The following is a 23,647-nucleotide window of genomic DNA, read 5'->3' on the forward strand; positions in this document are numbered from 1 at the left end:
TCTCAAATGATCCATTTTCCCACATGATTTATTGAATAATCCATATTTATTTATGTTTCCTTTTATGTATTGAGGGGGCCTGTTTTTCTGCCAATTTTACAGTACTTTGTTTTAGTTCCAAAATGTATTTTAATGCTTGATAAAGCTAGTCTCCTCATCTTTTCAGAATTTTATTTCTTGTCATCATTTATTCTTCCAAAAAAAAAAATTGAAATTATTTTGTTAAATTTCAAAAATATCCCATTCAGTTTCTAATTGTCTTAACCATATAATTAGTTTTATGAGAACTAACATCTTAGTAATTCTTTCCATCCAGAAAATAATATTCTTCTCTGTTTATTCAGCTCTTTTTTTTTCATATTGCTCAGTGAAGTTTGCAGGTTTGGACTTATAGACTGTATATTTTTTTGTTAAGGTTGTCCTAAAATTTTGTCTTGTGCTATTATAAATAGAATTTTTCCCTTATTTCATCTTCTGACTAGTCAACGTAAGAACACAGAGAAACAATTGATGTTGGATATTTATTTTCCATTCAGCCACATTCCATATTCTCTTATTATTCTAATGATTTGTTTTCTTTTTTGTTTTTCATTTCTTACTGGGTTGGTCAGAATAATTTTAAATGATAATAGGCATAATGGTATCTCTGTTGCTTTTCCCTCATCTGAATGGAATGTCTACTAGAATTTTACTGTTATATATGATTTTGTTTGTTTATTGAGATATACTTTGCATGCAACAAAATGCAAAGTGATGCCTTAAGTGATTTTTGACAAATATTGTATATATGTCCATGTAGCCCAGATCTCAAACAAAGAACAGATCATTTTCAACATGCCAGAAAGTTCCATGCATCCTTTTCCAGTCAGTCTTTCCCCTTCAAAGGCAAGCACTCTTCTGACTTCTATCACCACAGATTAGTTTTGCCTGGTTTTGAACTTCACAGAAATGAATGTGATATTGAGTTGAATGTGGAATTTTTAAAATCACATAATATATTCTTCCCATCCCTAATATTAGGAATTTTTTAATAGTATAGGGAATTTTCTTATTTCTAAGCAAATTATTCTTAAAATAACTTAAATATTACATTTAAAAATATGAGAGAATTCAATATGTACTGCAGCTTCCCAGCTCTGACAAGAATTCCTGAGGCTCTGCCCTCTGGGCATGCTTCAGAGCTGACCTCCGGGGAACAGCTTCATCTGTAACTCAGGGTTCCCAGGCTTCAAACATGAAATCAATAACTTAGAAAGAAACTCCATCTTCTATAAATCAAGGGTTAATACCATATCTTTATCTTTTCTAAAAATGTACTAGAAGGAATGACAAATCGGAAGAACATCTCTGTCTTCTGTACTCTTACCGCCTCTCCTGCAGAGTTCCACCTAAGAGCTGTCTCTGCTGCCCAGAAAATGCCTGTCTCTCTTCATGACCTTAGGTTCTTCCTTTTGAAAATCTACCATCTAATGCGTTTCTTTTTGCTGTAACCTATTCAGGTAACCTGAATACCCGACTAAAGTAACCTAACTCATCCCAGGTGCTCTAAACATCTTTGTCCTCTTCTCCTTAATGATTTTGAATTTATTTTTAATTGTATTTATTTTTATCTTATCATTGACTTGTATGCATACTTTAGAAAATCTTTAAGCCCTCTTTAAAAGTAGGAGAAAGCTCTCTCCATATGCACACACAAACATGTAAACACTTCTCCACTACCATGTGAACATACTCCAAGGGCAGGCTCATGTGAAATTGGAGCCGTTGACCTCTTCACCTTTATTTTTTCTCCCATTGCCTTGGGGTACAAAACACAGCAACTTCAGGCAAGTCTGCAAATGATGTAGCCACTTCTGTCTGGCAGTGCTAGCATACAGGGAAGGTATAAGGTCAATTGGGGAAGCAAGGAAAAAACACACAGAGAAGTTAATAACAAATCCAGAGCACAAAATGGTGCATAAGGCGGTCCATGCTCAGATGCCAGGGACTGGCACTGAGAATGGGGGACGTCCAATGCAGGGGAGTAGTACCCATGGGCAGGAGTGGGCAGGAGGCTGTCCTGGGAGGGCCCTGGAAGGGAACCTTGAGATGCCCAAGATTTAGATGCACTTGTGCCCTAGGGAGGATGGTGGCCAAGGACTCCTGAGGCTTGAATGCAAGGCAGCAAGTATGTGGGGGAGAGTTCCCATGCAGGTGAATTAGTAGAAGCGAAGGCTTTTGGGGCAGAAGCTGGAGGCTGAAATAGGTTGCTTTAAATAAAACCCATTTTCTATGTAATAATATATTTTTAAGTAAAAAGCAATACATGGTCATTGAAGCCAGAGAAATAGTACAAGATGTATAAAGGACGAGTTTCTTATCTCCCTCCACCATGAGGGACTGTTGCTAGCAGCTTAGTGCGTGTCATTCCACACTGAAAGGGAGGCCCACGAGGAACACAGAGGCCCAGTGATGCAGGACCAAAGTCTTACACAGCAGAGAGCCATACAAAGCTGGCAAGGAAAGGAATGTGTGAAAACAAGTTTTTGGCAAAATGAATTTGGAAATGGGCTACAGGAAGCTGTTGTGTGAGGTTCAGGGAGTGGGAGAGAGAACGGGAGAGTGCCTAGGGCAGAAAAGCTGGTCATTTCTGAACTGCCGACTTGAGTTCCCCCAAGCAGGAGAGGCCCAGAGGTGGCCAGGTTCAGTCTATGCAACAAGAGCCCCGCTGAGGAGCAGTGGTCTGAACAGAGCTTCAGGTAGCTTGAGTGGAACATGCAGAGATTGAGATGATGTTCTGGGGTTCAGACTGCAGTGTCCTCAGGGCAGTTTGTCTCTCCTCCAATGTGGTACATTCTAGTGCCCACAGTGGTCTGCTACTTTTTTGTACCTATCCATCCATCTCTGCTTTCTCCAGCACAGCTGGTTATGACATATGTCATATGTCAGACTAGGTTTTAGAGAACATTCTCCAAGTCCCAGTGCCTCTTCCAAGCCCCCTCCACAGCATCTCTGGAGAGGAGCTGTTCCTTCACAAAGAGAACCCCTCAGCTATGTGGCTCTGTTCTCTCTCCTGCCACATGTGTCTTTTCATGTGTGGAACACGTCGGCCGTCCTGCATGCTGCTTTCTGTGAAAGCTGCTCCCCACTGTCGCCGCACAATATGTTCAACATCTTCATCCCCACTTGCTATTACATACTTAAAAGCCGATGGGCTTTGTGCTGTTTTGCTGCCAAAATGGCAAAGAGACTTTGTTCTTTAGGCTTCAAATAATTTTAATGCTATCTTTGAAACATATCTCACATAGGCATTTTCTAATAGTCTCAGAGTTGTTAGGGAGTGTTTTATGTTTCAGCTCATTTTTCTTTGGGCTCTTGCATGTTGAACCTCACACTCATAGCATTTGCCCATTTTAAAATTCATCTAGGAAGACAGTGTCTGTCACAGGTGTTCACAGAGGCAGGCCCCAGGCTGTACTAGGGACACAGAAAGGGGCGGAGGTGAAGAGTTCAGCCTTTATGCAGTGTTAGCACCCTACCCTCAGGCAAGCTGGACAGGGAGCCCAAGCCTGTCCCACAAACTGAGGTAACTTCCTACATCGGAAGGCCTGTTGTTAGGGCTCAGTGTAGAATACACAGTGGCCCTGCAGCTTTCAGTTTCTAAGACAAAGCCAGCTTTCTCCCAGAGCAGCCACCCACTCCAGCCTGTGGGCTGACAGCCAGACAAGACACACTCTAGCCTGCTGTAGGGGTTCACTGCCACCACCATGACCTGCCATCACCTGAATCTAAGCTTCAGGATTTGTCCAATTCCCATTTCAATGTCTTTCCACTTCTCTGATGGTACTTGCTTCTCCAATGTGTCAGCCCACACCCTTCCAGGGAGCAGGTGTCCTCATGAGCCAAGGCCAGCACCAGATCACTGGTGGGCACCTTCAGTGTCTTGGCAGCTCCAGAGAGACAGTTCCTTGGGTGTGAATGGCTCAAGGCCCCAAAGCTATTCCTGGAATCACTTTGGCCATTTCCCTTAGCTGGGGGTTTCATGTATTTCCTAAATACCGCAGCTCTTTAGTTCTTACCTTTTAAGGCAAAACTTTTTTTTATTTTTATTTATTTATTTATTTTTTTTTTTTTGTTAAATCATAGCTGTGTACATTAATGCGATCATGGGGCACCATACACTGGTTTTATAGACCGTTTGACACATTTTCATCACACTGGTTAACATAGCCTTCCTGGCGTTTTCTTAGTTATTGTGTTAAGACATTTACATTCTACATTTACTAAGTTTCACATATACCGTTGTAAGATGCACCACAGGTGTAATCCCACCTATCACCCTCCCTCCGCCCCCCCCCTCCCCTCTCTTTTCCCCTTCCCCATATTCTTAGGTTATAACTGGGTTATAGCTTTCATGTGAAAGCCATAAATTAGTTTCATAGTAGGGCTGAGTACATTGGATACTTTTTCTTCCATTCTTGAGATATTTTAATAAGAAGAATATGTTTCAGCTCCATCCATGTAAACATGAAAGAGGTAAAGTCTCCATCTTTCTTTAAGGCTGCATAATATTCCATGGTGTACATATACCACAATTTATTAATCCATTCATGGATTGATGGGCACTTGGGCTTTTTCCATGACTTAGCAATTATGAATTGGGCTGCAATAAACATTCTGGTACAAATATCTTTGTTATGATGTGATTTTGGTCTTCTGGGTATATGCCTAGTAGAGGATTTATAGGATTGAATGGCAGGTCTATTTTTAGATCTCTAAGTGTTCTCCAAACATCTTTCCAAAGGAATGTATTAATTTGCATTCCTACCAGCAGTGTAGAAGTGTTCCCTTTTCTCCACATCCATGTTAAGGCAAAACTTGGTGCATTTTAACCCTAACCGCTCAGGCTTTTATTGTTTCTCTAAAAATACATACAACACAGAAAGCCTTCCCAAAGTGAAAGATATTAAACTGTGTTTTAACTGTCTACTCTTTGATGTTTTGTTTTAGGTAGAAAATACCCACCCATTTCCTACACTACCTTCTCCCTGTTTCATGAAGTCTCTAATCAGAGCCTTTTCCTTTCCCAGGCACCCGTGGAGGTATATGGTCTATTGTTCCCAAGGCCTCGGTCTTATCTCCAACAGTTGCCTTGAACACGTCTGTGTTACAACATTCTTTTAAAACTGTGTTATAGCATGTTTGGATGTGCTGAGTGCCTTCAGGGTCACAGTCATCCGAGGGTCTCGCAGTCTTCTCATTCGGGCTGTTCTGCACATGCTATATCTACCAGCTCAGCCTTGAAATTCTGTAGTGCCACTAGAAGTTATGTTCTTTTCATTCCTTTCATAGTTTTTTTAAACTAGAATCCTAAAGAAAAATTTTATTTAACCTTTGCAGAACCAGTTATTATCTGTGCTTTTCTTTGAGCTCTGACTGGACCTAGAGCAGCTTTTCCTTAGGCCTGCTTGTGTCAGACTCCAGTCTGGAGTGGATGGGTGGCTCACAGCAGGAAATCCTCCTGCAGCCTCACCCTAAGCAGGGTAGCTCTGTGGAGATTGAAATTATTTGTTATCTGGGCTCTAAAACTCTGTATCTCTGTTTGTGTGATGACAGTAATTTAAGGGCTTTTTAATATAAAGAAACAAACATTATCCATTCCTCCAAACTAATCTCAATAACTCATTGAGCTGAACACTAAAATATAGACTAGAGTTTCCAAAAACGTGAAAATAGTTACACAAAACTATTGAGCAACCTGGTCTAAAAAAGGCAACCGTAGTATGAACCTGTGCTTTTTAAATTTCATTATTTTTCTCATATCTTTATTTTCCAAATTTTTATTAATGAATTTGTATTAATTTTTGTAGTATATTTAATATACAAATATACACAAACACATGCATATATACAAATGCACATACAAATATGCATATAATAATACACATTACATAAGATTACTGCTTTGTATTATTATTGTTACTGTATTTTAGAGACAGGGTCTTGCTCAGTTGCCCAGACTCGAGCCAGTGGTATAATTGTAGCTCACTGCAGCCTAGAACTCCTAGCCTTGAGTGATCCTCCCACCCTGGCCTCCTTAGTAGCTAGAACCACAGGCACATGCCACCACACCCAGCTTATATTACTTTTATCAAAAAAAAAAAAAAATGGTCTGGGAGATGGATATTTGATTAAGAGTAGATTCGAGTTTTATTTGGCTTATGTAATTTGGGACTTAAGAAAGATAGCACACAATTGAAAGGCCTCTCCTGGCACCTTAAGAAAGGCCAATGCTACAAGAAGTTCAGTGTTCAAAGTCCCCTTGTCCCTACTGCCTCGGAATTGGGGTGAGCCTCCAACCAGGAGGGCATTTGGTGACTGCTACTTACAGCCCATGGAGTCCCAGACATTTCTTCTACTCTACTGCAAAGGCAGCAGATCTCCAAACACAGGGGTTCCATGTGAGCCAGTCTGAGCCACCCTGTCCTCTGGAGCCCCAGCCTCAAGGGGAGTCACAGAGGCTTTGAGCCAAGCACCCAAGCACACAAGTGTGGACTCACACACACAAAACCCTGTGTTCTTCTCATATAAGACATGTCTGATCTTCTAGCACAGCATCCACTCTATCAGGAGTCCTCAGACTTTTTCAACAGGGGGCCAGTTCACTGTCCCTCAGATAGTTGGAGGGCCAGACTATAGTTTAAAAAAAAAACTAAGAACAAATTCCTACGCACACTGCACATATCTTATTTTGAAGTAAAAGAACAAAATGGGAACAAATATAATCACACCACTGCATGTGGCCCGTGGGCCGTACTTTGAGGATCCCTGTACTCGATGCTTCATAACTTATCCCTCTCCTGTCTGGCTCTGACTGTGCCATTACTGATAGGCTTTCTTTTTTCTTTCAGAATTTTTTATCATAGAACAATTTTTATTCTGCTCTGGGACCCCATCCAGGATTCCACATGACATTTATCCTCACATCTCCTTAGGCTCCTCAGTTTCTCAGATTTTCCTTGTTTTTGATGACCTTGGCATTTTTGAGAAACACTGATCAAATATTGTGTAGAATGCTGCTCAATGGGGATTTGACTGATGTTTGTATCAGTTAGGCTAGGGTTCTAGGGTTTGGGGAAGAAGACCAAGGAAGGAGGGAGGGCACCTTTCTTAATGCATCACATCAAGGGTGTACACTATATATACAACTTATCAATGCAGAGGCTTGATAGTTCTTTTAAACATTGGAAAATTTAACTTTATTTGTGCCTAGGGTTAGGCTCTCAGCAGCGTCGGTGTCATCATAAGAAATACCATGCATGTGGGTTCGATGTCCAGAAATGTAGCCTGGTGTGGTAGGCTAGCGTGAAGCCTCCTCCATCAGTGACATAGCTGTGGCCCTACAGGCATTGCTCTAATAGAAGAGCTCAGCTTCCTGATCACCTTTGTGAACAAGCCCTTAACTTGTTTGTGTTAAATACCAGGCAACCACAAACATAGAGAAAAGCACAGTTGAGCTTACTGAGGAGTTTCTACCAAGTATCAGGTAGAGAGACCTTGAGCCAAAGCAGCAGTAGAATTAGAGTTAGAACAATAATCCATTTACACCTTAATTCTTCCACTTAACCTTGTAACCTGGAGGAAGTGTTCTTTTAATGAAAGCATGTTCAGCTACATTCATATAAAAAATACAAGGTAAAGCATCCATGAAATCACATTTTTCACCTATCAAATGGTGCTCACATGATTAGATGTGCTAAATGCCTTCAAGGGTCAGTACTGGCAATGTTGTGGCAAAATAGTCACCTTTAAAACGTTTTTATTGTTAAAAGTACTAAATAGACACAAAGTATGGCTTCAACAATGAGTAATATTTTTACCATATTTGTTTCATTTATTCCCCACTTTTTTCCCTTTGGCTGGAGTACTTTAAAGGAAATCCCAGAATTTATATCATTTATGCCTGGGCAATCAGTAAGCTGCTCACCAAAAGGATGTCTGTTGCACCTAATGAAATTGATGATAATCCTTAATATCACCCATTATTAGCTCATATCTACATTTCCCAATTGTCTAAAAGAAATGTCTTTTTACACCTGATTTGCTTGAATCGGGACCTAAACAAGGTACGTCCCTTGTATCACTTGTTTTCTGTCACCATGTTTCTTAATCAACAAAAGTCTTCACCTACCTTTCCCACGTCACCCCCTCTTACCTGGACAAGTGGTTTGAGGAGAAGGAAAGGGGAGTTTATCAATTTGCTGGCAAAAGAGGAAAATGCCAAACTCTTAAAGTACCTATATCCTAAGTATAAGCAGAAATACGGACTTTTTAAAGGTTGGGAGGGTTCAGCTTCAGGCTGTTACTATTTAGCTATGGTTGATGGTCCAGATTGACCCCATCTTCAGCAAAGACAATCTCATGACCTCTGCCCCTTTGCCAGCATGATTCTGTGAAGGTGTGCGGGGAAACCCAAAGAAAACTCCCAGGATTCTCTGATTACTGGCCTCAGGCAAGAATGCGAATTTTAGTTCCCCAATGGAGTGAGGGGGTTTTAAAGAGACAGCTCTAAATAAATAAATAAATAAAATAAAGAGCTCGTAAAACATTTTTGGTCTTTTTCAGGCCTTTGCCTCTGTTACAATGACATCTGTCCTATAGACTGTCCCATGTACTGGATTTGAGCCATGGAGTTATTTAATTGGTTCCTGCATCTTCTTCATTGCCTGGAGACTAGACCTGATTTGCTCACAGTTTCTGGTTTTGTCAGTTTTCCTGGAGAGAGAGAGAGAGAGTAAATATTTCCTGGGTGTTGCCAGGTGCTTGTTACTGTCCAACCCAAGGAGGCTCAGGAGGCCTAGCAGCTCCACCTTTGCTTATCCATGAGTCCAGGTGGTGACCTGGACAAAGTCATTTAAATTTTCATAAGTGTTAGTTCCTCGAAGTTTAAAGAGTTGTGAGAATACCTCTTCCTGAAGAGGATTCCTGTGGTTACTGACGTGAAAGCACTTCCAGTCTGCAAACTGTTACACTAATGTTAGGTATTAATAATAATAAAGCTCTTTTGGCAATTAAGAAATTTTCCTTTACAAAACATTTTCCTTCCCCAGGCACCTTTAGCTGAGAAAATGGTAATGGTCTTTGTTATTGGAAAAGGCTTCCAGAATTTTTTCAAAGCTTGAAAACTATCAGCATTTTAACCAACAGATAGAAGAGAGGAGTGATTAAGTCCTCAAAGATGCTAGGCCTTGACACTAAGAGAGAGTAGTGGTGCCCCTCTGGATAAAAGAGGTTGTTAAATAACCTGACCAGGGAAGTCTAAAATTCCTTAGTCTTCTAGATCAGAGATTCTCTAAAGAGGAAGAAAAAAGGTATTGAAACTTCTATGGGATGGTTTCCTTTATCAAAAGGTCTTTCTGCATTCCAGCCCCAAAGACAAGCATCCTGTAGCAAGCTTTTGTGAAGACTGACTGGGGCAAGAATCTTTTAAAGGGATTTTGCTTATTGATTGTTAGGAACAGACTTGCTATTTAAATGTTAACAGTTCTCAGCAAGCTTGCAATTCTGAAGCTTGTGAATGAGGAAATTCTTCCCAAACCACTTCTTTTTTTTTAAGAGAAACAAATCTGTGTGCCCATGAAACGGATCAGGTTCATTTGTATTAGTTTTCAGTTTAATCTCTCCTCCTGCCAGATCTTTTATCTTCTTGTAGGAGAAGAAAAAGAATAAATAAGGAATTCCATAGTTGCAACAGGAGGACTGAGCAGAGCCCTGGGGTACAGAGGAGATTAATAGGCCCTATTGTCAAATCAAACTAGGCAGCAGGCTCTGCCACTCAGGTTATGGACTTTCAAGTGCTGTTTACACCTATGCAAACCTGGGGCTGAGGCTGGAGGCTGGGCGGAGGGTAGAAAGGCAGCATCCCTCTGCCTCTTCCTTATTTGATTAATCACTTCAGTCAACTGGTCACAAATGTCTTTTTGATTTTGTCTCTTTTTGAAATGACTGTCATTCACCCTGTATCTGACTGGGCAGATGATTCCTTCACTTATAGACTCTGTGAAACCTGAAAGAAGAAAGGGGTGGAAGAAAAGTTGAACTGAGTTCTCTATCAGTCAGGGTTCCAGAAGGAAAAGGTGGCACTCTTGACAGGGGTGGGAGTGGAAGGAAACCACAGAGCTGGTTCTACCTTTAGGTCGAAGAGACCAGGGCAGTTGCAGAACCCCTGAAGGAGACATTGTGCGGAGTGACCACCTTGGAAAGAGCAGGAACCTCTGGGTGAAGGACACAGCCCCTTCCTTCCCAGTAAGGAAGAACGATCCCTAACTCTACTCTCCTCCTGATCTCCCAGTAGAACCCACGGGGACAAGACTGTCCCCCACCTTCTACAGAGAGGGGCTGTTTTTCTATCACTCTTCACTTGGTCTACTATCCTTCTCATAGTCAGCCCGTGATTTGGGCAAATAATTCAACAAATTTTTGCAATGTTTTCGTCAGTACTGAAGAAGAGATGACCTCTCTTTTCATCAGTAACATTTTTCTCTCCCTTCAGAAAAGTGTTTAATCCATTTGTACACTGCCATTTTCTTCATGGCCTTGTCACCTTAAACTTGGACTAACATGTCCCTGATTTCAATTTCACTCTAGCTAAGTTTAATAAGAATTTTAATGTTTGTTTATTGCTCTAATTTAAACTTTAACATTCTTAAGATGGCACACAAAACTACACAATAATAATAATGAATGACACTCAGCAAGACACCACCACATGTCAATATGAATGCAGCTGTGAGACATTGTTATACCAAGCTTATAAAACGTGATCAAGCTGTTTCTACAGTACTGCCAATGTTGCAGGGTGGTGGCAAGTTCATAAACTTAATTGTCAGACTGAATATGTTATTCCTCCCCCATATTTTCATCATTTTTTTGTTAATAGAGAAAGACCCAAGCCCAAAGGGGTTTATTCTGAGCTGAGTAGGTGTGACTACTAGCCAGGAGAACATGACCTCAAGAGGTCCTGTGAAAATGTGCCCCACAGTTGCTGGGTTACAGTTTGATTTATACATTCATGGGGACAGAGAGAGCAAATATTCACAAAAGACCCTAAGTCAATGTGTGAAAGTGTACATTGGTTTGGCTAGATAAGGGAAAACATCTCTAAGCATGGGCTTATAGGTTACACATAGGTTTAAAGATTCTTTGATTTGTAATTGCTTAAAGAAACGAAGCTACATCTAATGTCTAGGAATATTTTAACTTATGATAAGGATGTCTATTAATCACAGACAAGCCACTGGATATTTACTGAAACTGAAGTGATCTTTTCAGTAAATTGATGGCCCGCCAGTGTGGTTTCAGCCATTGTCTCCTACAGCTTTAGGCCTATGAATGAGTTACAAAGGATATCTCTAAGAAGGGAGGGGGCACAGTAAGTCAGGTATCACCTCCCTTCTCACAGCCACAACTCAGCATTAGGGTATTTCTGGGGTCCTGTTGCCATGTGGGAGTCCATTCAGTCAGCTAGGGCGATTAATATTTTATTTTAATTCACATGTTTTAATTTTTACTTGTAGTAAAACACACCTAACAAAATTTGCCCTCTTCACCATTTGTAAGTGTGCAGTTCAGGAGCATTAAGCACATTCACAAGCTGCCCGTGCATCACCACCATCCATCGCTAGACCTCTTTTCGTGTTGCAGAAATGAAATTCTGAACCACTAAACAAAAGCTTCATTTCCCCCTTCCTCCCAGCCCTTTCTGCTTTCTATCTCTATGAATTTGACTACTCGAGATATCTCATATAAATGGAATCATATGGTATTTTTTTGGTATATGTTTATTTCATTGAGCCAGGGGTCCTCAGGTCATCTGTGTTGTGCCACACATCAGAATTTCTTTCTTTTAAAAAGCTGACTGGACCAGTTTTGACACACAGGGTAAGTGGATAGCCACTTCACCAGTGATTCCAGCAACAAGCACTTCCCTGAGAAAGCTTCTGCTCATCCACAGGCACGAGAACTTAAAGAGCAAGAGGAAGTGAAAGGAAAATTAGGGCAAGGAAACAGATAAAAGAAATCACCCATGAGGAAGAATCAGCTGAAAACTCCAGGCAACATGAAGAACCAGTCCAGAACAACCCTGCCAAGGGACCACGAGGTAGCTACTTCAGAGGATTCCACCTATACAGAAATGTTAGGAATGACAGAAAGGGAATTTAGAATACACATGTTGAAAACAATGAAAGAAATGATGGAAACAATGAAGGAAACTGCTAATAAAGTGGAAAATAACCAAAAGGAAATCCAAAAACAGAATCAAATAAGAGATGAACAATATGAAGAATATAAAAAGGATATAGCAGAGCTGAAGGAAATGAAACAGTCAATCAGGGAACTTAAAGATGCAATGGAAAGTATCAGCAACAGGTTAGACCATGCAGAAGAAAGAATTTCAGAGGTAGAAGACAAAGTTCTTGAGATAACTCAGATAGTAAAAGAGGCAGAAAAGAAGAGAGAGAAAGCAGAACGTTCACTGTCAGAATTATGGGACTTTATGAAGCGTTACAACATATGAGTTATAGGAATCCAGAAGGGGAAGAAGAATGCCCCAGAGGAATGGAAGCCATACTAGAGAATATTATAAAAGAAAATTTCCCAAATATCACCAAAGATTCTGACACACTGCTTTCAGAGGGCTATCGGACCCCAGGTCGCCTCAACTCTAACCGAGCTTCTCCAGGACACATTGTGATGAACCTGTCCAAAGTCAAAAGAAAAGATTCTGCAAGCTGCCAGGTGTAAGCGCCAGTTGACCTACAGGGGCAAATCCATCAGAGTGACCGCAGACTTCTCTAATGAAACTTTCCAAGCAAGAAGACAATGGTCATCTACCTTTAATCTACTTAAACAGAACAATTTCCAGCCCAGAATTCTGTACCCTGCTAAGCTAAGCTTCAAAATTGACGGAGAAATCAAATCATTTACAGATATACAAACCTTGAGGAAATTCGCCACAAGACCAGCTCTACAAGAAATACTTCAACCTGTTCTGCACACTGACCACCACAATGGATCAGCAGCAAAGTAAGAACTCAGAAATTAAAGGACAGAACCAAACCTCCACACTGATGCAAAAGATAAAACTAAGCAATGGACTCTCACAAAATAAGACGAATAGAATACTACCACACTTATCAATTATCTCAATAAATGTTAATGGCTTGAATTCCCCACTGAAGAGACATAGATTGGCTGACTGGATTGAAAAACACAAGCCATCCATTTGCTGTCTGCAAGAAACACACCTGGCTTCAAAAGACAAATTAAAGCTCCGAGTCAAGGGTTGGAAGACAATTTTTCAGGCAAATGGAATTCAGAAGAAAAGAGGAGTTGCAATCTTATTTTCAGATACATGTGGATTTAAAGCAACTAAAGTCAAAAAAGACAAAGATGGTCACTTTATATTGGTCAAGGGAAAAATACAACAAGAAAACATTTCAATTCTAAATATCTATGCACCCAATTTAAATGCTCCCAGATTCTTGAAACAGACCTTACTCAGACTGAGCAATATGATATCTGATAATACCATAATAACAGGGGACCTTAACACTCCTCTTACAGAGCTGGACAGATCCTCTAAACAGAAATTAAACAAGGATATAAGAGACTTAAATGAGACCCTAGAACAACTGTGCTTGATAGACGCATATAGAACACTCCATCCCAAAGATAAAGAATATACATTCTTCTCATCACCCCATGGAACATTCTCCAAAATTGATCATATCCTGGGACACAAAACAAATATCAACAGAATCAAAAGAATTGAAATTTTACCTTGTATCTTCTCAGACCATAAGGCACTAAAGGTGGAACTCAACTCTAACAAAAATGCTCGACCCCACCCAAAGGCATGGAAACTAAACAATCTTCTGTTGAATAACAGATGGGTGAAGGAAGAACTAAAACAGGAAATCATTAACTTCCTTGAGCATAACAACAATGAAGACACAAGCTACCAAAACCTATGGGATACTGCAAAAGCAGTTTTGAGAGGAAAATTCATCGCTTTATATGCCTACATTCAAAAAACAGAAAGAGAGCACATCAACAATCTCACAAGAGATCTTATGGAATTGGAAAAAGAAGAACAATCTAAGCCTAAACTCAGTAGAAGAAAAGAAATATCCAAAATCAAATCAGAGATCAATGAAATTGAAAACAAAAGAATCATTCAGAAAATTAATGAAACAAGGAGTTGGTTTTTTGAAAAAATAAATAAAATAGATAAACCATTGGCCAGACTAATGAGGAATAGAAAAGTAAAATCTCTAGTAACCTCAATCAGAAATGATAAAGGGGAAATAACAACTGATCCCACAGAGATACAAGAGATCATCTCTGAATACTACCAGAAACTCTATGCCCAGAAATTTGACAATGTGAAAGAAATGGATCAATATTTGGAATCACAGCCTCTCCCTAGACTCAGCCAGGAAGAAATAGAGCTCCTGAACAGACCAATTTCAAGCACTGAGATCAAAGAAACAATAAAAAATCTTCCAACCAAAAAATGCCCTGGTCCAGATGGCTTCACTCCAGAATTCTATCAAACCTTCAAGGAAGAGCTTATTCCTGTACTGCAGAAATTATTCCAAAAAAATTGAGGAAGAAGGAATCTTCCCCAACACATTCTATGAAGCAAATATCACCCTGATACCAAAACCAGGAAAAGACCCAAACAAAAAGGAGAATTTCAGACCAATCTCACTCATGAACATAGATGCAAAAATTCTCAACAAAATCCTAGCCAATAGATTACAGCTTATCATCAAAAAAGTCATTCATCATGATCAAGTAGGCTTCATCCCAGGGATGCAAGGCTGGTTTAACATACGCAAGTCTATAAACGTTATCCACCGTATTAACAGAGGCAAAAATAAAGATCACATGATCCTCTCAATAGATGCAGAAAAAGCATTTGATAAAATCCAGCATCCTTTTCTAATTAGAACACTGAAGAGTATAGGCATAGATGGCACATTTCTAAAACTGATTGAAGCTATCTATGACAAACCCACAGCCAATATTTTACTGAATGGAGTAAAACTGAAAGCTTTTCCTCTTAGAACTGGAACCAGACAAGGTTGTCCTCTGTCACCTTTACTATTCAATGTAGTGCTGGAAGTTCTAGCCAATACAATTAGGCAAGACAAGGAAATAAAGGGAATCCGAATGGGAGCAGAGGAGGTCAAACTCTCCCTCTTTGCTGACGACATGATCTTATACTTAGAGAACCCCAAAGACTCAACCACAAGACTCCCAGAAGTCATCAAAAAATACAGTAATGTTTCAGGATATAAAATCAATGTCCACAAGTCAGTAGCCTTTGTGTACACCAATAACAGTCAAGATGAGAAGCTAATTAAGGACACAACTCCCTTCACCATAGTCTCAAAGAAAATGAAATACCTAGGAATATACCTAACGAAGGAGGTGAAGGACCTCTATAAAGAAAACTATGAACTCCTCAGAAAGGAAATAGCAGAGGATATTAACAAATGGAAGAACATACCATGCTCATGGATGGGAAGAATCAACATTGTTAAAATGTCTATACTTCCCAAAGCAATCTACCTATTCAATGCCATTCCTATCAAAATACCAACATCGTACTTTCAAGATTTGGAAAAAATGATTCTGCGTTTTGTATGGAACCAGAAAAAACCCCGTATAGCTAAGGCAGTTCTCTGTAACAAAAATAAAGCTGGGGGCATCAGCATACCAGATTTTAGTCTGTACTACAAAGCCATAGTGCTCAAGACAGCATGGTACTGGCACAAAAACAGAGACATAGACACTTGGAATCGAATTGAAAACCAAGAAATTAAACTAACATCTTACAACCACCTAATCTTTGATAAACCAAACAAGAACATACCTTGGGGGAAAGACTCCCTATTCAATAAATGGTGTTGGGAGAACTGGATGTCTACATGTAAAAGACTGAAACTGGACCCACAGCTTTCCCCACTCACAAAAATTGATTCAAGATGGATAAAGGACTTAAACTTAAGGCATGAAACAATAAAAATCCTCCAAGAAAGCATAGGAAAAACACTGGAAGATATTGGCCTGGGGAAAGACTTCATGAAGAAGACTGCCATGGCAATTGCAACAACAACAAAATTAAACAAATGGGACTTCATTAAGCTGAAAAGCTTCTGTACAGCTAAGGAGACAATAATCAAAGCAAAGAGACAACCTACACAATGGGAAAGGATATTTGCATATTTTCAATCAGACAAAAGCTTGATAACCAGGATCTATAGAGAACTCAAATTAATCCACATGAAAAAAGCCAACAATCCCTTGTATCAATGGGCAAGAGACTTGAATAGAACTTTCTCTAAAGACGACAGACGAATGGCTAACAAACACATGAAAAAATGTTCATCACCTCTATATATTAGAGAAATGCAAATCAAAACAACCCTGAGATATCATCTAACCCCAGTGAGAATGGCCCACATCACAAAATCTCAAAACTGCAGATGCTGGCGTGGATGTGGAGAGAAGGGAACACTTTTACACTGCTGGTGGGACTGCAATCTAGTACAACCTTTCTGGAAGGAAGTATGGAGAAACCTCAAAGCACTCAACCTAGACCTCCCATTTGATCCTGCAATCCCATTACTGGGCATCTACCCAGAAGGGAAGAAATCCTTTTATCATAAGGACACTTGTACTAGACTGTTTATTGCAGCTCAATTTACAATCGCCAAAACGTGGAAACAGCCTAAATGCCCACCAATCCAGGAATGGCTTAACAAACTGTGGTATATGTACACCATGGAATACTATTCAGCCATTTAAAAAAATGGAGACTTTACATCCTTCGTATTAACCTGGATGGACGTGGAAGACATTATTCTTAGTAAAGCATCACAAGAATGGAGAAGCATGAATCCTATGTACTCAATTTTGATATGAGGACAATTAATGAGAATTATGGTTATGGGGGGGGAAAAGAAAGAGGGAAGGAGGGAGGTGGGTGGGGCCTTGGTGTGTGTCACACTTTATGGGGGCAAGACATGATTGCAAGAGGGACTTTACCTAATAATTGCAATCAGTGTAACCTGGCTTATTGTACCCTCAATGAATCCCCAACAATAAAAAAATAAATAAATAAATAAAAAGCTGACTGATAGCCATTGTATGGATAGACCACATTTTGTTTTTCTGCTTTTCCCCTGGGAGAAGCTTGGTTTGCTTTCACCTCTTGGCTGTTTTGAATAATGCTGCTATGAGCACAGGTGTGCCAATATCTCTTCAAAACTGCTGCTTTCAGTTCTTCTGCGTATATACCCAGAAGTGGAGCTGCTGGATAATATGGTAATTCTATTTTAATTTTTTAAGGAGCCACCATACTGTTTTCTGTAGTGGGTGCACCATTTTACATTCTCAGTAATAGCACACAAGGATTCTACTAGTTTCTCCACATCTTCCCCAACATCTGTTATTTTCTGTTTGTTCTTTTTTTGCTTTTTTTTTTTTTTTTTTTTGAGAGTATCTCTTTCGATGGGTGTGGCATAGTATGTCATTGTGGTTTTGGTTTGTCCCCCATTTTTACAGAAGAAATTAGAAAAATGGAACAGCTGTAAGGGGAAGAGCTCATAGCCAACTGTGGTTTCCATGCTTTTTTCTGACTATGTATCAGTCATCTTCAGAATGAGAACTGCATTTCCATGAAAGCTTGACTTGGCACAGAGAGGCCCTGCTTCCTACCAACCAAGTCCAGTTACACCCATGTTAGGGAAGGCTCTTTCATCTTCTATGTTGGCAAATAGCTCTTTTCAGTAAGAGAGCCTGCTTAGAAAACCATATCATCACCAGCTACATGATGCTAACAGGAGGGTCACAGATTCCCAATGTGAAAAGAGAAGTTGGCATGAGTTTTTCTGTAGGTAATTGGGGAGGCACACATTATGTGTTTAAAGGAAACACGCAGAGAGGGGGATCTTCATCAGCTGTCAGTTATCCGTGTCACTGAAAATCAAAAGCCAAGAACACTGAAATGCCCAGCTGGTAGCAAAGACTGCATTCTCACAAAGCCATTTTTGGAAGCAGCTTTATTTGAAATAATTAAAAAGATTCGATCTTCATAGCCAACTGGCATCATGTTTCAGAGCAGCTTAACTTTGTGTTAAGGAATCCAGCTAACAAACTCTGAATTAGCAATAGACATCTCTGTGTGAGTCAACAGAAGTTGCCTTTGAGAGTCTCATTTTCATTTTGGAGCAATTTGTGTCTACTGCTTGGTGACCTGCAAGGAACCAGAATGCATTTTTGATAAGCTCCCAGGCACAGACTTGTGAATCCCCATGGCTTGATCTTTAGGTTTTTGGAGAAGCAGCTGTGAGTTTATGCATGGGGTTTACATGCAGCTGGTGTTGTCTACAATCTGAGCATAGCCCAACACCATAGTGGAAATCATATGTCACCTCTTTTTGGCCATTTCCAGTGTGAGTGAAAGGGATTTTGAGCACTACTTCAGATAAATAAGAAAGACAGTTTAATTTCTACAAGAATCATCCCTACCCCCAATGTTTTACTTCACTAATAACTTGAAAATTCAGTTTAGGCATCATTGCAATTCAGAATGGGAACTGACAGTAGATGCTTGAAGCCACTGCCAGATCTTGTTCATTCCAGGGCATCACTCTACAAAATGATTGGACTAAAAAGCACTTTTAAACTCTGCAAAAATCATGCAAAGGTATAGGATCCCCAGCAGAACTTTCTGAAGCCTTGCAGGCAAGAGCCCGTTTGGCTGACACAGTCACTCTTGCACACCTGCTGGAAAGCTGGGTGGAAAGATATTCTAAACTAGCTGTGAATTTCATTACATCTCTCTCCAGCCAAAGCCACTCAGGGGTGTGGTGGTGTAATGGGCTGCCACGCAGATGGGCTGCGGAATACACAGCCCATCTGTCTTTATCATGCTCATTTCCTCTTTTATTAAAATGTTAATGAATATAGTTTTTATTTATCATTCAGTGACATGTGCAGCATCCTTTTCTGGGAGACAAATCTGCAATCTGCCCAACCATGTGAGCTGATAGAGAACTTTTTCCCATTACATACTGAACACAGGAATAGGGGATATTTTGGTTCCTTTTAAACCACTGCCATATGCACATTAAACAAACAAACAAAAAAAATCCCTTTACTTGTTGATGGAGGTATGGGAGTTAACAGGAAACACACTAGATCTGAGGTGGGAAACCCCAAGTGTCATTCCAGGCCTAGTAGTTACTAGCCTTGTGACTGGGAGCCTCAGTTTCAATGTCTGTTAAATGGGGATAACATCACTCCCCCTCCTAGGTCTTGGTAAGTAAATTGGCTAATTTATGGGAATTTGTTAATATTCAGACACACACTGTGTAAGTTTGAATTTGTTTTGCTTATTCTTTTAGACTCTCCATGGAAAGTGCATCTGTCAAACGTTGGCCCTGAGATGACAGGCGTCACTGTGAGTGGCCTGACTCCAGCTCGTACCTATCAGTTCAGAGTGTGTGCAGTGAATCAAGTGGGCAAGGGCCAGTACAGCACAGAGACCAGCAGGTGTGTGAGTGTCTGTCCCTCCCTGGAGGCATGAGATATAGCTGGGACTTTAAAGTCAAACAGAAGCATCACATTATGTGGGGGAAATTAATCAGGGGTAACCAACTTGCATCACTTAGGGTTATCAGCAAAAATGAGAGCAGAAAAAACTATCACAGAGAAGAAAAACACAGTCATATGTTGGATTAGATAGGCTTACCTTAATTGCTCTAAAGGCAGGTTTCTTGGATTTCTCCTGTGGTGCTGGCTGTGCCCACATAAATTGTTCTTGATAACATAGCCTTCTGTATCAGGAAATTAAGAACTTACACATTTTCCATGTTCCTTATTTACCCTGACTGCCAACAGAGGAGAAACTAATACCACTGGCTTGACAAGTAAACAAACACCTACTGAGGTGTCGTTAGGGAAGCTAAATGGACTCAAGTGTTGTCATGAAGGTGCAGCATTCCCAAGGCCTTTATGCTCCCTGGTCCCTGGGAGGGCTGCTTTTGAGGGTCATTTTGATGTAATGTGGGAAAATGGCTTCATTGGATTTCATCAGGCCCTCCCTAACCAACCTGAGCTTTCAATGGGCTTGAATTTTAGAATAGCTGAGCTCTAAATAACTTTTTTCAAAATGTGGGAGTTTAACATGAGAAATATTGAAAGAAACAAAGAAAACATTTTGGAGGGAGGCTCAGCCTATAGGCCTTTGAGCTGACTGACTCCAATTTGTAATCTGTTTAAAGATTGGAGTGCTGTGGGTTATTCAGACAGAACAAAATCACCTCCTATGCCTTCCTTGTTGCTTGCTTAAGTGATTTTCTATTATGTTGATTTGTTGTAACTATTTCACACACGTCCTTTCAGTTTGATCAGCTGCATGTTTTGCTTTTCTTGTCATCTGATTTTGATTTTTGTAAATAGGCTCAAGATTCAGCAAGATAGAGAATGCAAATGGACATCCTTTGTTTCTGGCACTTATCTCTTTCCTACTCACTTCTTATTTTTAGGTTGATGTTACCTGAAGAACCACCTAGTGCTCCCCCTAAAAATATAGTGGCTAGTGGCCGAACCAATCAGTCCATCATGGTGCAATGGCAGCCACCCCCAGAAACAGAGCACAATGGGGTGCTGCGGGGATATATCCTCAGGTAAGTGGCCTGTGATTGGCTATTTTTAGACTATCGTCGTAAAGAGTCAAGTATCTACTTCATTGAGGCTGCAAATTCAAATGTCTTCAGGAGCCAAACAGCAATCAAGGGGATTGAGCTAAGGGTAGGAGAAGATAGGTGGAGGAGACAGCTAATGTGGGCAGCCTTGCAAAGATGCTCAGTGCATCCTGGCCAGAAAGTACGCACACAAAACTGGTACCAGTGGTTGCATTTTGGCATGAAAATGGAAGGGGGTATTATGGTTTGGCAGGAAGGCATGCTACCCATTATAGGTCCTTTATTTCCATTAAAGATTTTACCAGGGGTGTGTATTACTAAATATAATAATTTTATAATAATAATTAATTTTATTTAATTAGCTGATTTTCACCATGCAAGTATGTTGTTCATTATTACCAGATCTTCTAGTATTTCCAGAAAATTCAAAAATCTATATTTTTTTAATATGCAACCTCATACTTTTTAGGTGTTGGACAATGTATTATGAGACATAGAGCAAGCCAGAAGGGTGGCCAGTTTTGCTATGTCTGCCTTATAAACTATGGTTAGGCATCTAAAACTATGAAAGAACTATATCAGAACTTGGCTGTGTTTAAGAGAAGAAATCTCTTTTGCCAAAACTACCGCTAATTTTAAAAAATGCACTGAATGTGATAATTGCAGTGATTTGTTGACATACATAAAAAGTAAAGCAGTAATTATTAGATCTCATAGATTACACTGCTGTGGTTATATTAATTTTATCAGCCTTATTGGGACAAGTACTATAGGTATCCATTATTCCCTTCCTCCAGATGCCTACCCTGACCTCATTCTGAGTGTGTAACCAATAAATAAGAAAGGTCTAAGTGGGCGGGCGCCTGTAGTCCCAGCTGCTCGGGAGGCTTAGGCAAGAGAATCGCTTAAGCCCAGGAGTTGGAGGTTGCTGTGAGCTGTGTGAGGCCACCGCACTCTACTGAGGGCAATAAAGTGAGACTCTGCTCTACAAAAAAAAAAAAAGAAAGGTCTAAGTGGTTAAATTTAATTTCTTAGATAAATATAAGAAATTGTAAAAGTGTTGCTTCTTTAACTCCATTATCTTTGTATGTGAAGGACGACTCATTTCCAGTGTAGATGTGCTTCATTATCTACTCATCATCTAATAATACATATTTCTCTGTACACGTGGAGTATTTGCCTGTCTAAACCAAGTCACTGCTATACCCAAGGTCTCCCTGAAGTGTATGGATTCTTCTCTGAATATAAGCTAGATTATCATGTACTGAAGTGGTTTAATGGACAATCTCTGGGGTCCACAAAGGATCAGAATCAATACCCAGGGCCACACTGTCTCTTGCCCCAACCATCCTTCCCCATTTCAAAGAAGGAGAGAAGGACACTGAGTTTGTCTCCTTGGGTTGGGCCCTGGGTTCTGCTCTCTGTTGATGCTTCTGGGGCAATTCTAACTGCTTGATCGGCCTCCCCCCAGAAGAAGCTCAGTGCTTCCTTCTGACTAGAGGCTGAGGTGCCCTGAGGCATGCCTGCCACTTGCTCCTGCCTGTGCTAGCCCTTTGCCCCTTGTTCTGCACTCATCAACTAATGAAAATAATTGGCTGCCCTCTCCAGCCTGCACATGCTCATCTTCCCAGTTGCCTCTGCCTCTTCTCAGCACTCAGAGGAAAAGTTTCCTTAGGCTGCAGCTGTCAAGCAAGGACTTTAAAAATCATCTCACAGAACCAGGCTTGGGGCACAGAGTTTAATAATGAAATCTCTCTGATGTTATGAGGCCACATCAGGGACTGCACATTTCTCTATTTGTGGGATTACTACTGTTAAAAGGATTTTCTGTGATGGAGTCAGAGAGTTGAGTGCAGGAGATGAGGGCATCTGTATTTGGAAGGGCTTAAATCAAGAAAGCCCTAATAGGAGGGTACACCACTCTAGGCCTGTGCATATCAAAGTTTTCAGAAATTAAAGACCCATGCCAAAACAAATTTGTTTGGAAACATTTCCGAATAATCCTGCAGTCTGCAAATCAACTCTCTGTTTGCAACTGTGTATCCTCTAGGGCACAGTCTCTGTGTCAGATCCAAGGCACAATGCGTGCAAGAGCAAATGGGAATAAATCACTTTCGTGGCTCTGGCCGTAAGAAGTAGTTAGGATGCATGTGCAGTAATAAAATATTTATAATAACAGGCAGGGTGTTTCTTAGAGAAGAGCATAGGGGTTATGTCCTTTAAAAACATTCTCCTGTTTGTTTCCGTGTAAAAAATCATCTTGTTCTGGCAGAGTCTGTCTCCTGGGCAACATATCCTACCAGTAAGAGGAGAATGCCCTGTACTTCCGTTATTAATTGTGACCTTCTTGGACATCCTTTGAATATTACAAAAGCACCCTGAGCCACTGGTCAGAGTGGCCAACTTACCTGTTCTGGAAACGAGCACAGCCTATTTTTAAGATGTGAATTCTGCAGTTTGTTTTTCACAATGGTGTCAAGAGAGTGGCCTGGAGAAGATAGGTGGCTTATCTTCTCAGAATTGTCTCTTAGATTCTTACATACTTCATAGTAGAAGACCAGTATATAAAAACTATATATATATATGCACGCGTGTATATGTGTGGGTCTGTATTTAGGGGATTCTTACATTTTCACATCTCTTTCACATCCATGTTTGATTTGATTCTTATAACAACCATATGAAATGCTATTATAATTTCCATTTTAGAGAGGTAGAAACCAAGCCTCGGAGAAGTTTAGAATTTGCCTGAGACCTTCCAGGCAGGGACCTCGGCCTGAGTCTTCTGATTCTAATTCCTTTGCTTTCCCCTGGAACGTGTATCATATAGTGATGAGTCCACATAAGCAAGCCTTTCTTAAGAGGCCATGCAGTGATTATAC

General features: G+C 40.3%; 1 protein-coding gene across 1 annotated transcript in view; it reads left to right on the forward strand.

Moving 5' to 3' along the window:
- Positions 1-23,647, forward strand: part of SDK1 (sidekick cell adhesion molecule 1) — a 1,108,031-nt gene that overhangs the window by 867,937 nt on the left and 216,447 nt on the right. The window contains exons 15-16 of the mRNA XM_053556749.1: positions 19,464-19,611; positions 20,607-20,747. Of these exons, the coding sequence (XP_053412724.1) occupies positions 19,464-19,611; positions 20,607-20,747 (289 nt within the window). The remainder of the gene's footprint in view (positions 1-19,463; positions 19,612-20,606; positions 20,748-23,647) is intronic.

This window comes from Nycticebus coucang, chromosome 12, assembly GCF_027406575.1.
Source record: "Nycticebus coucang isolate mNycCou1 chromosome 12, mNycCou1.pri, whole genome shotgun sequence".
NCBI classification, from domain to species: Eukaryota; Metazoa; Chordata; class Mammalia; order Primates; family Lorisidae; genus Nycticebus; species Nycticebus coucang.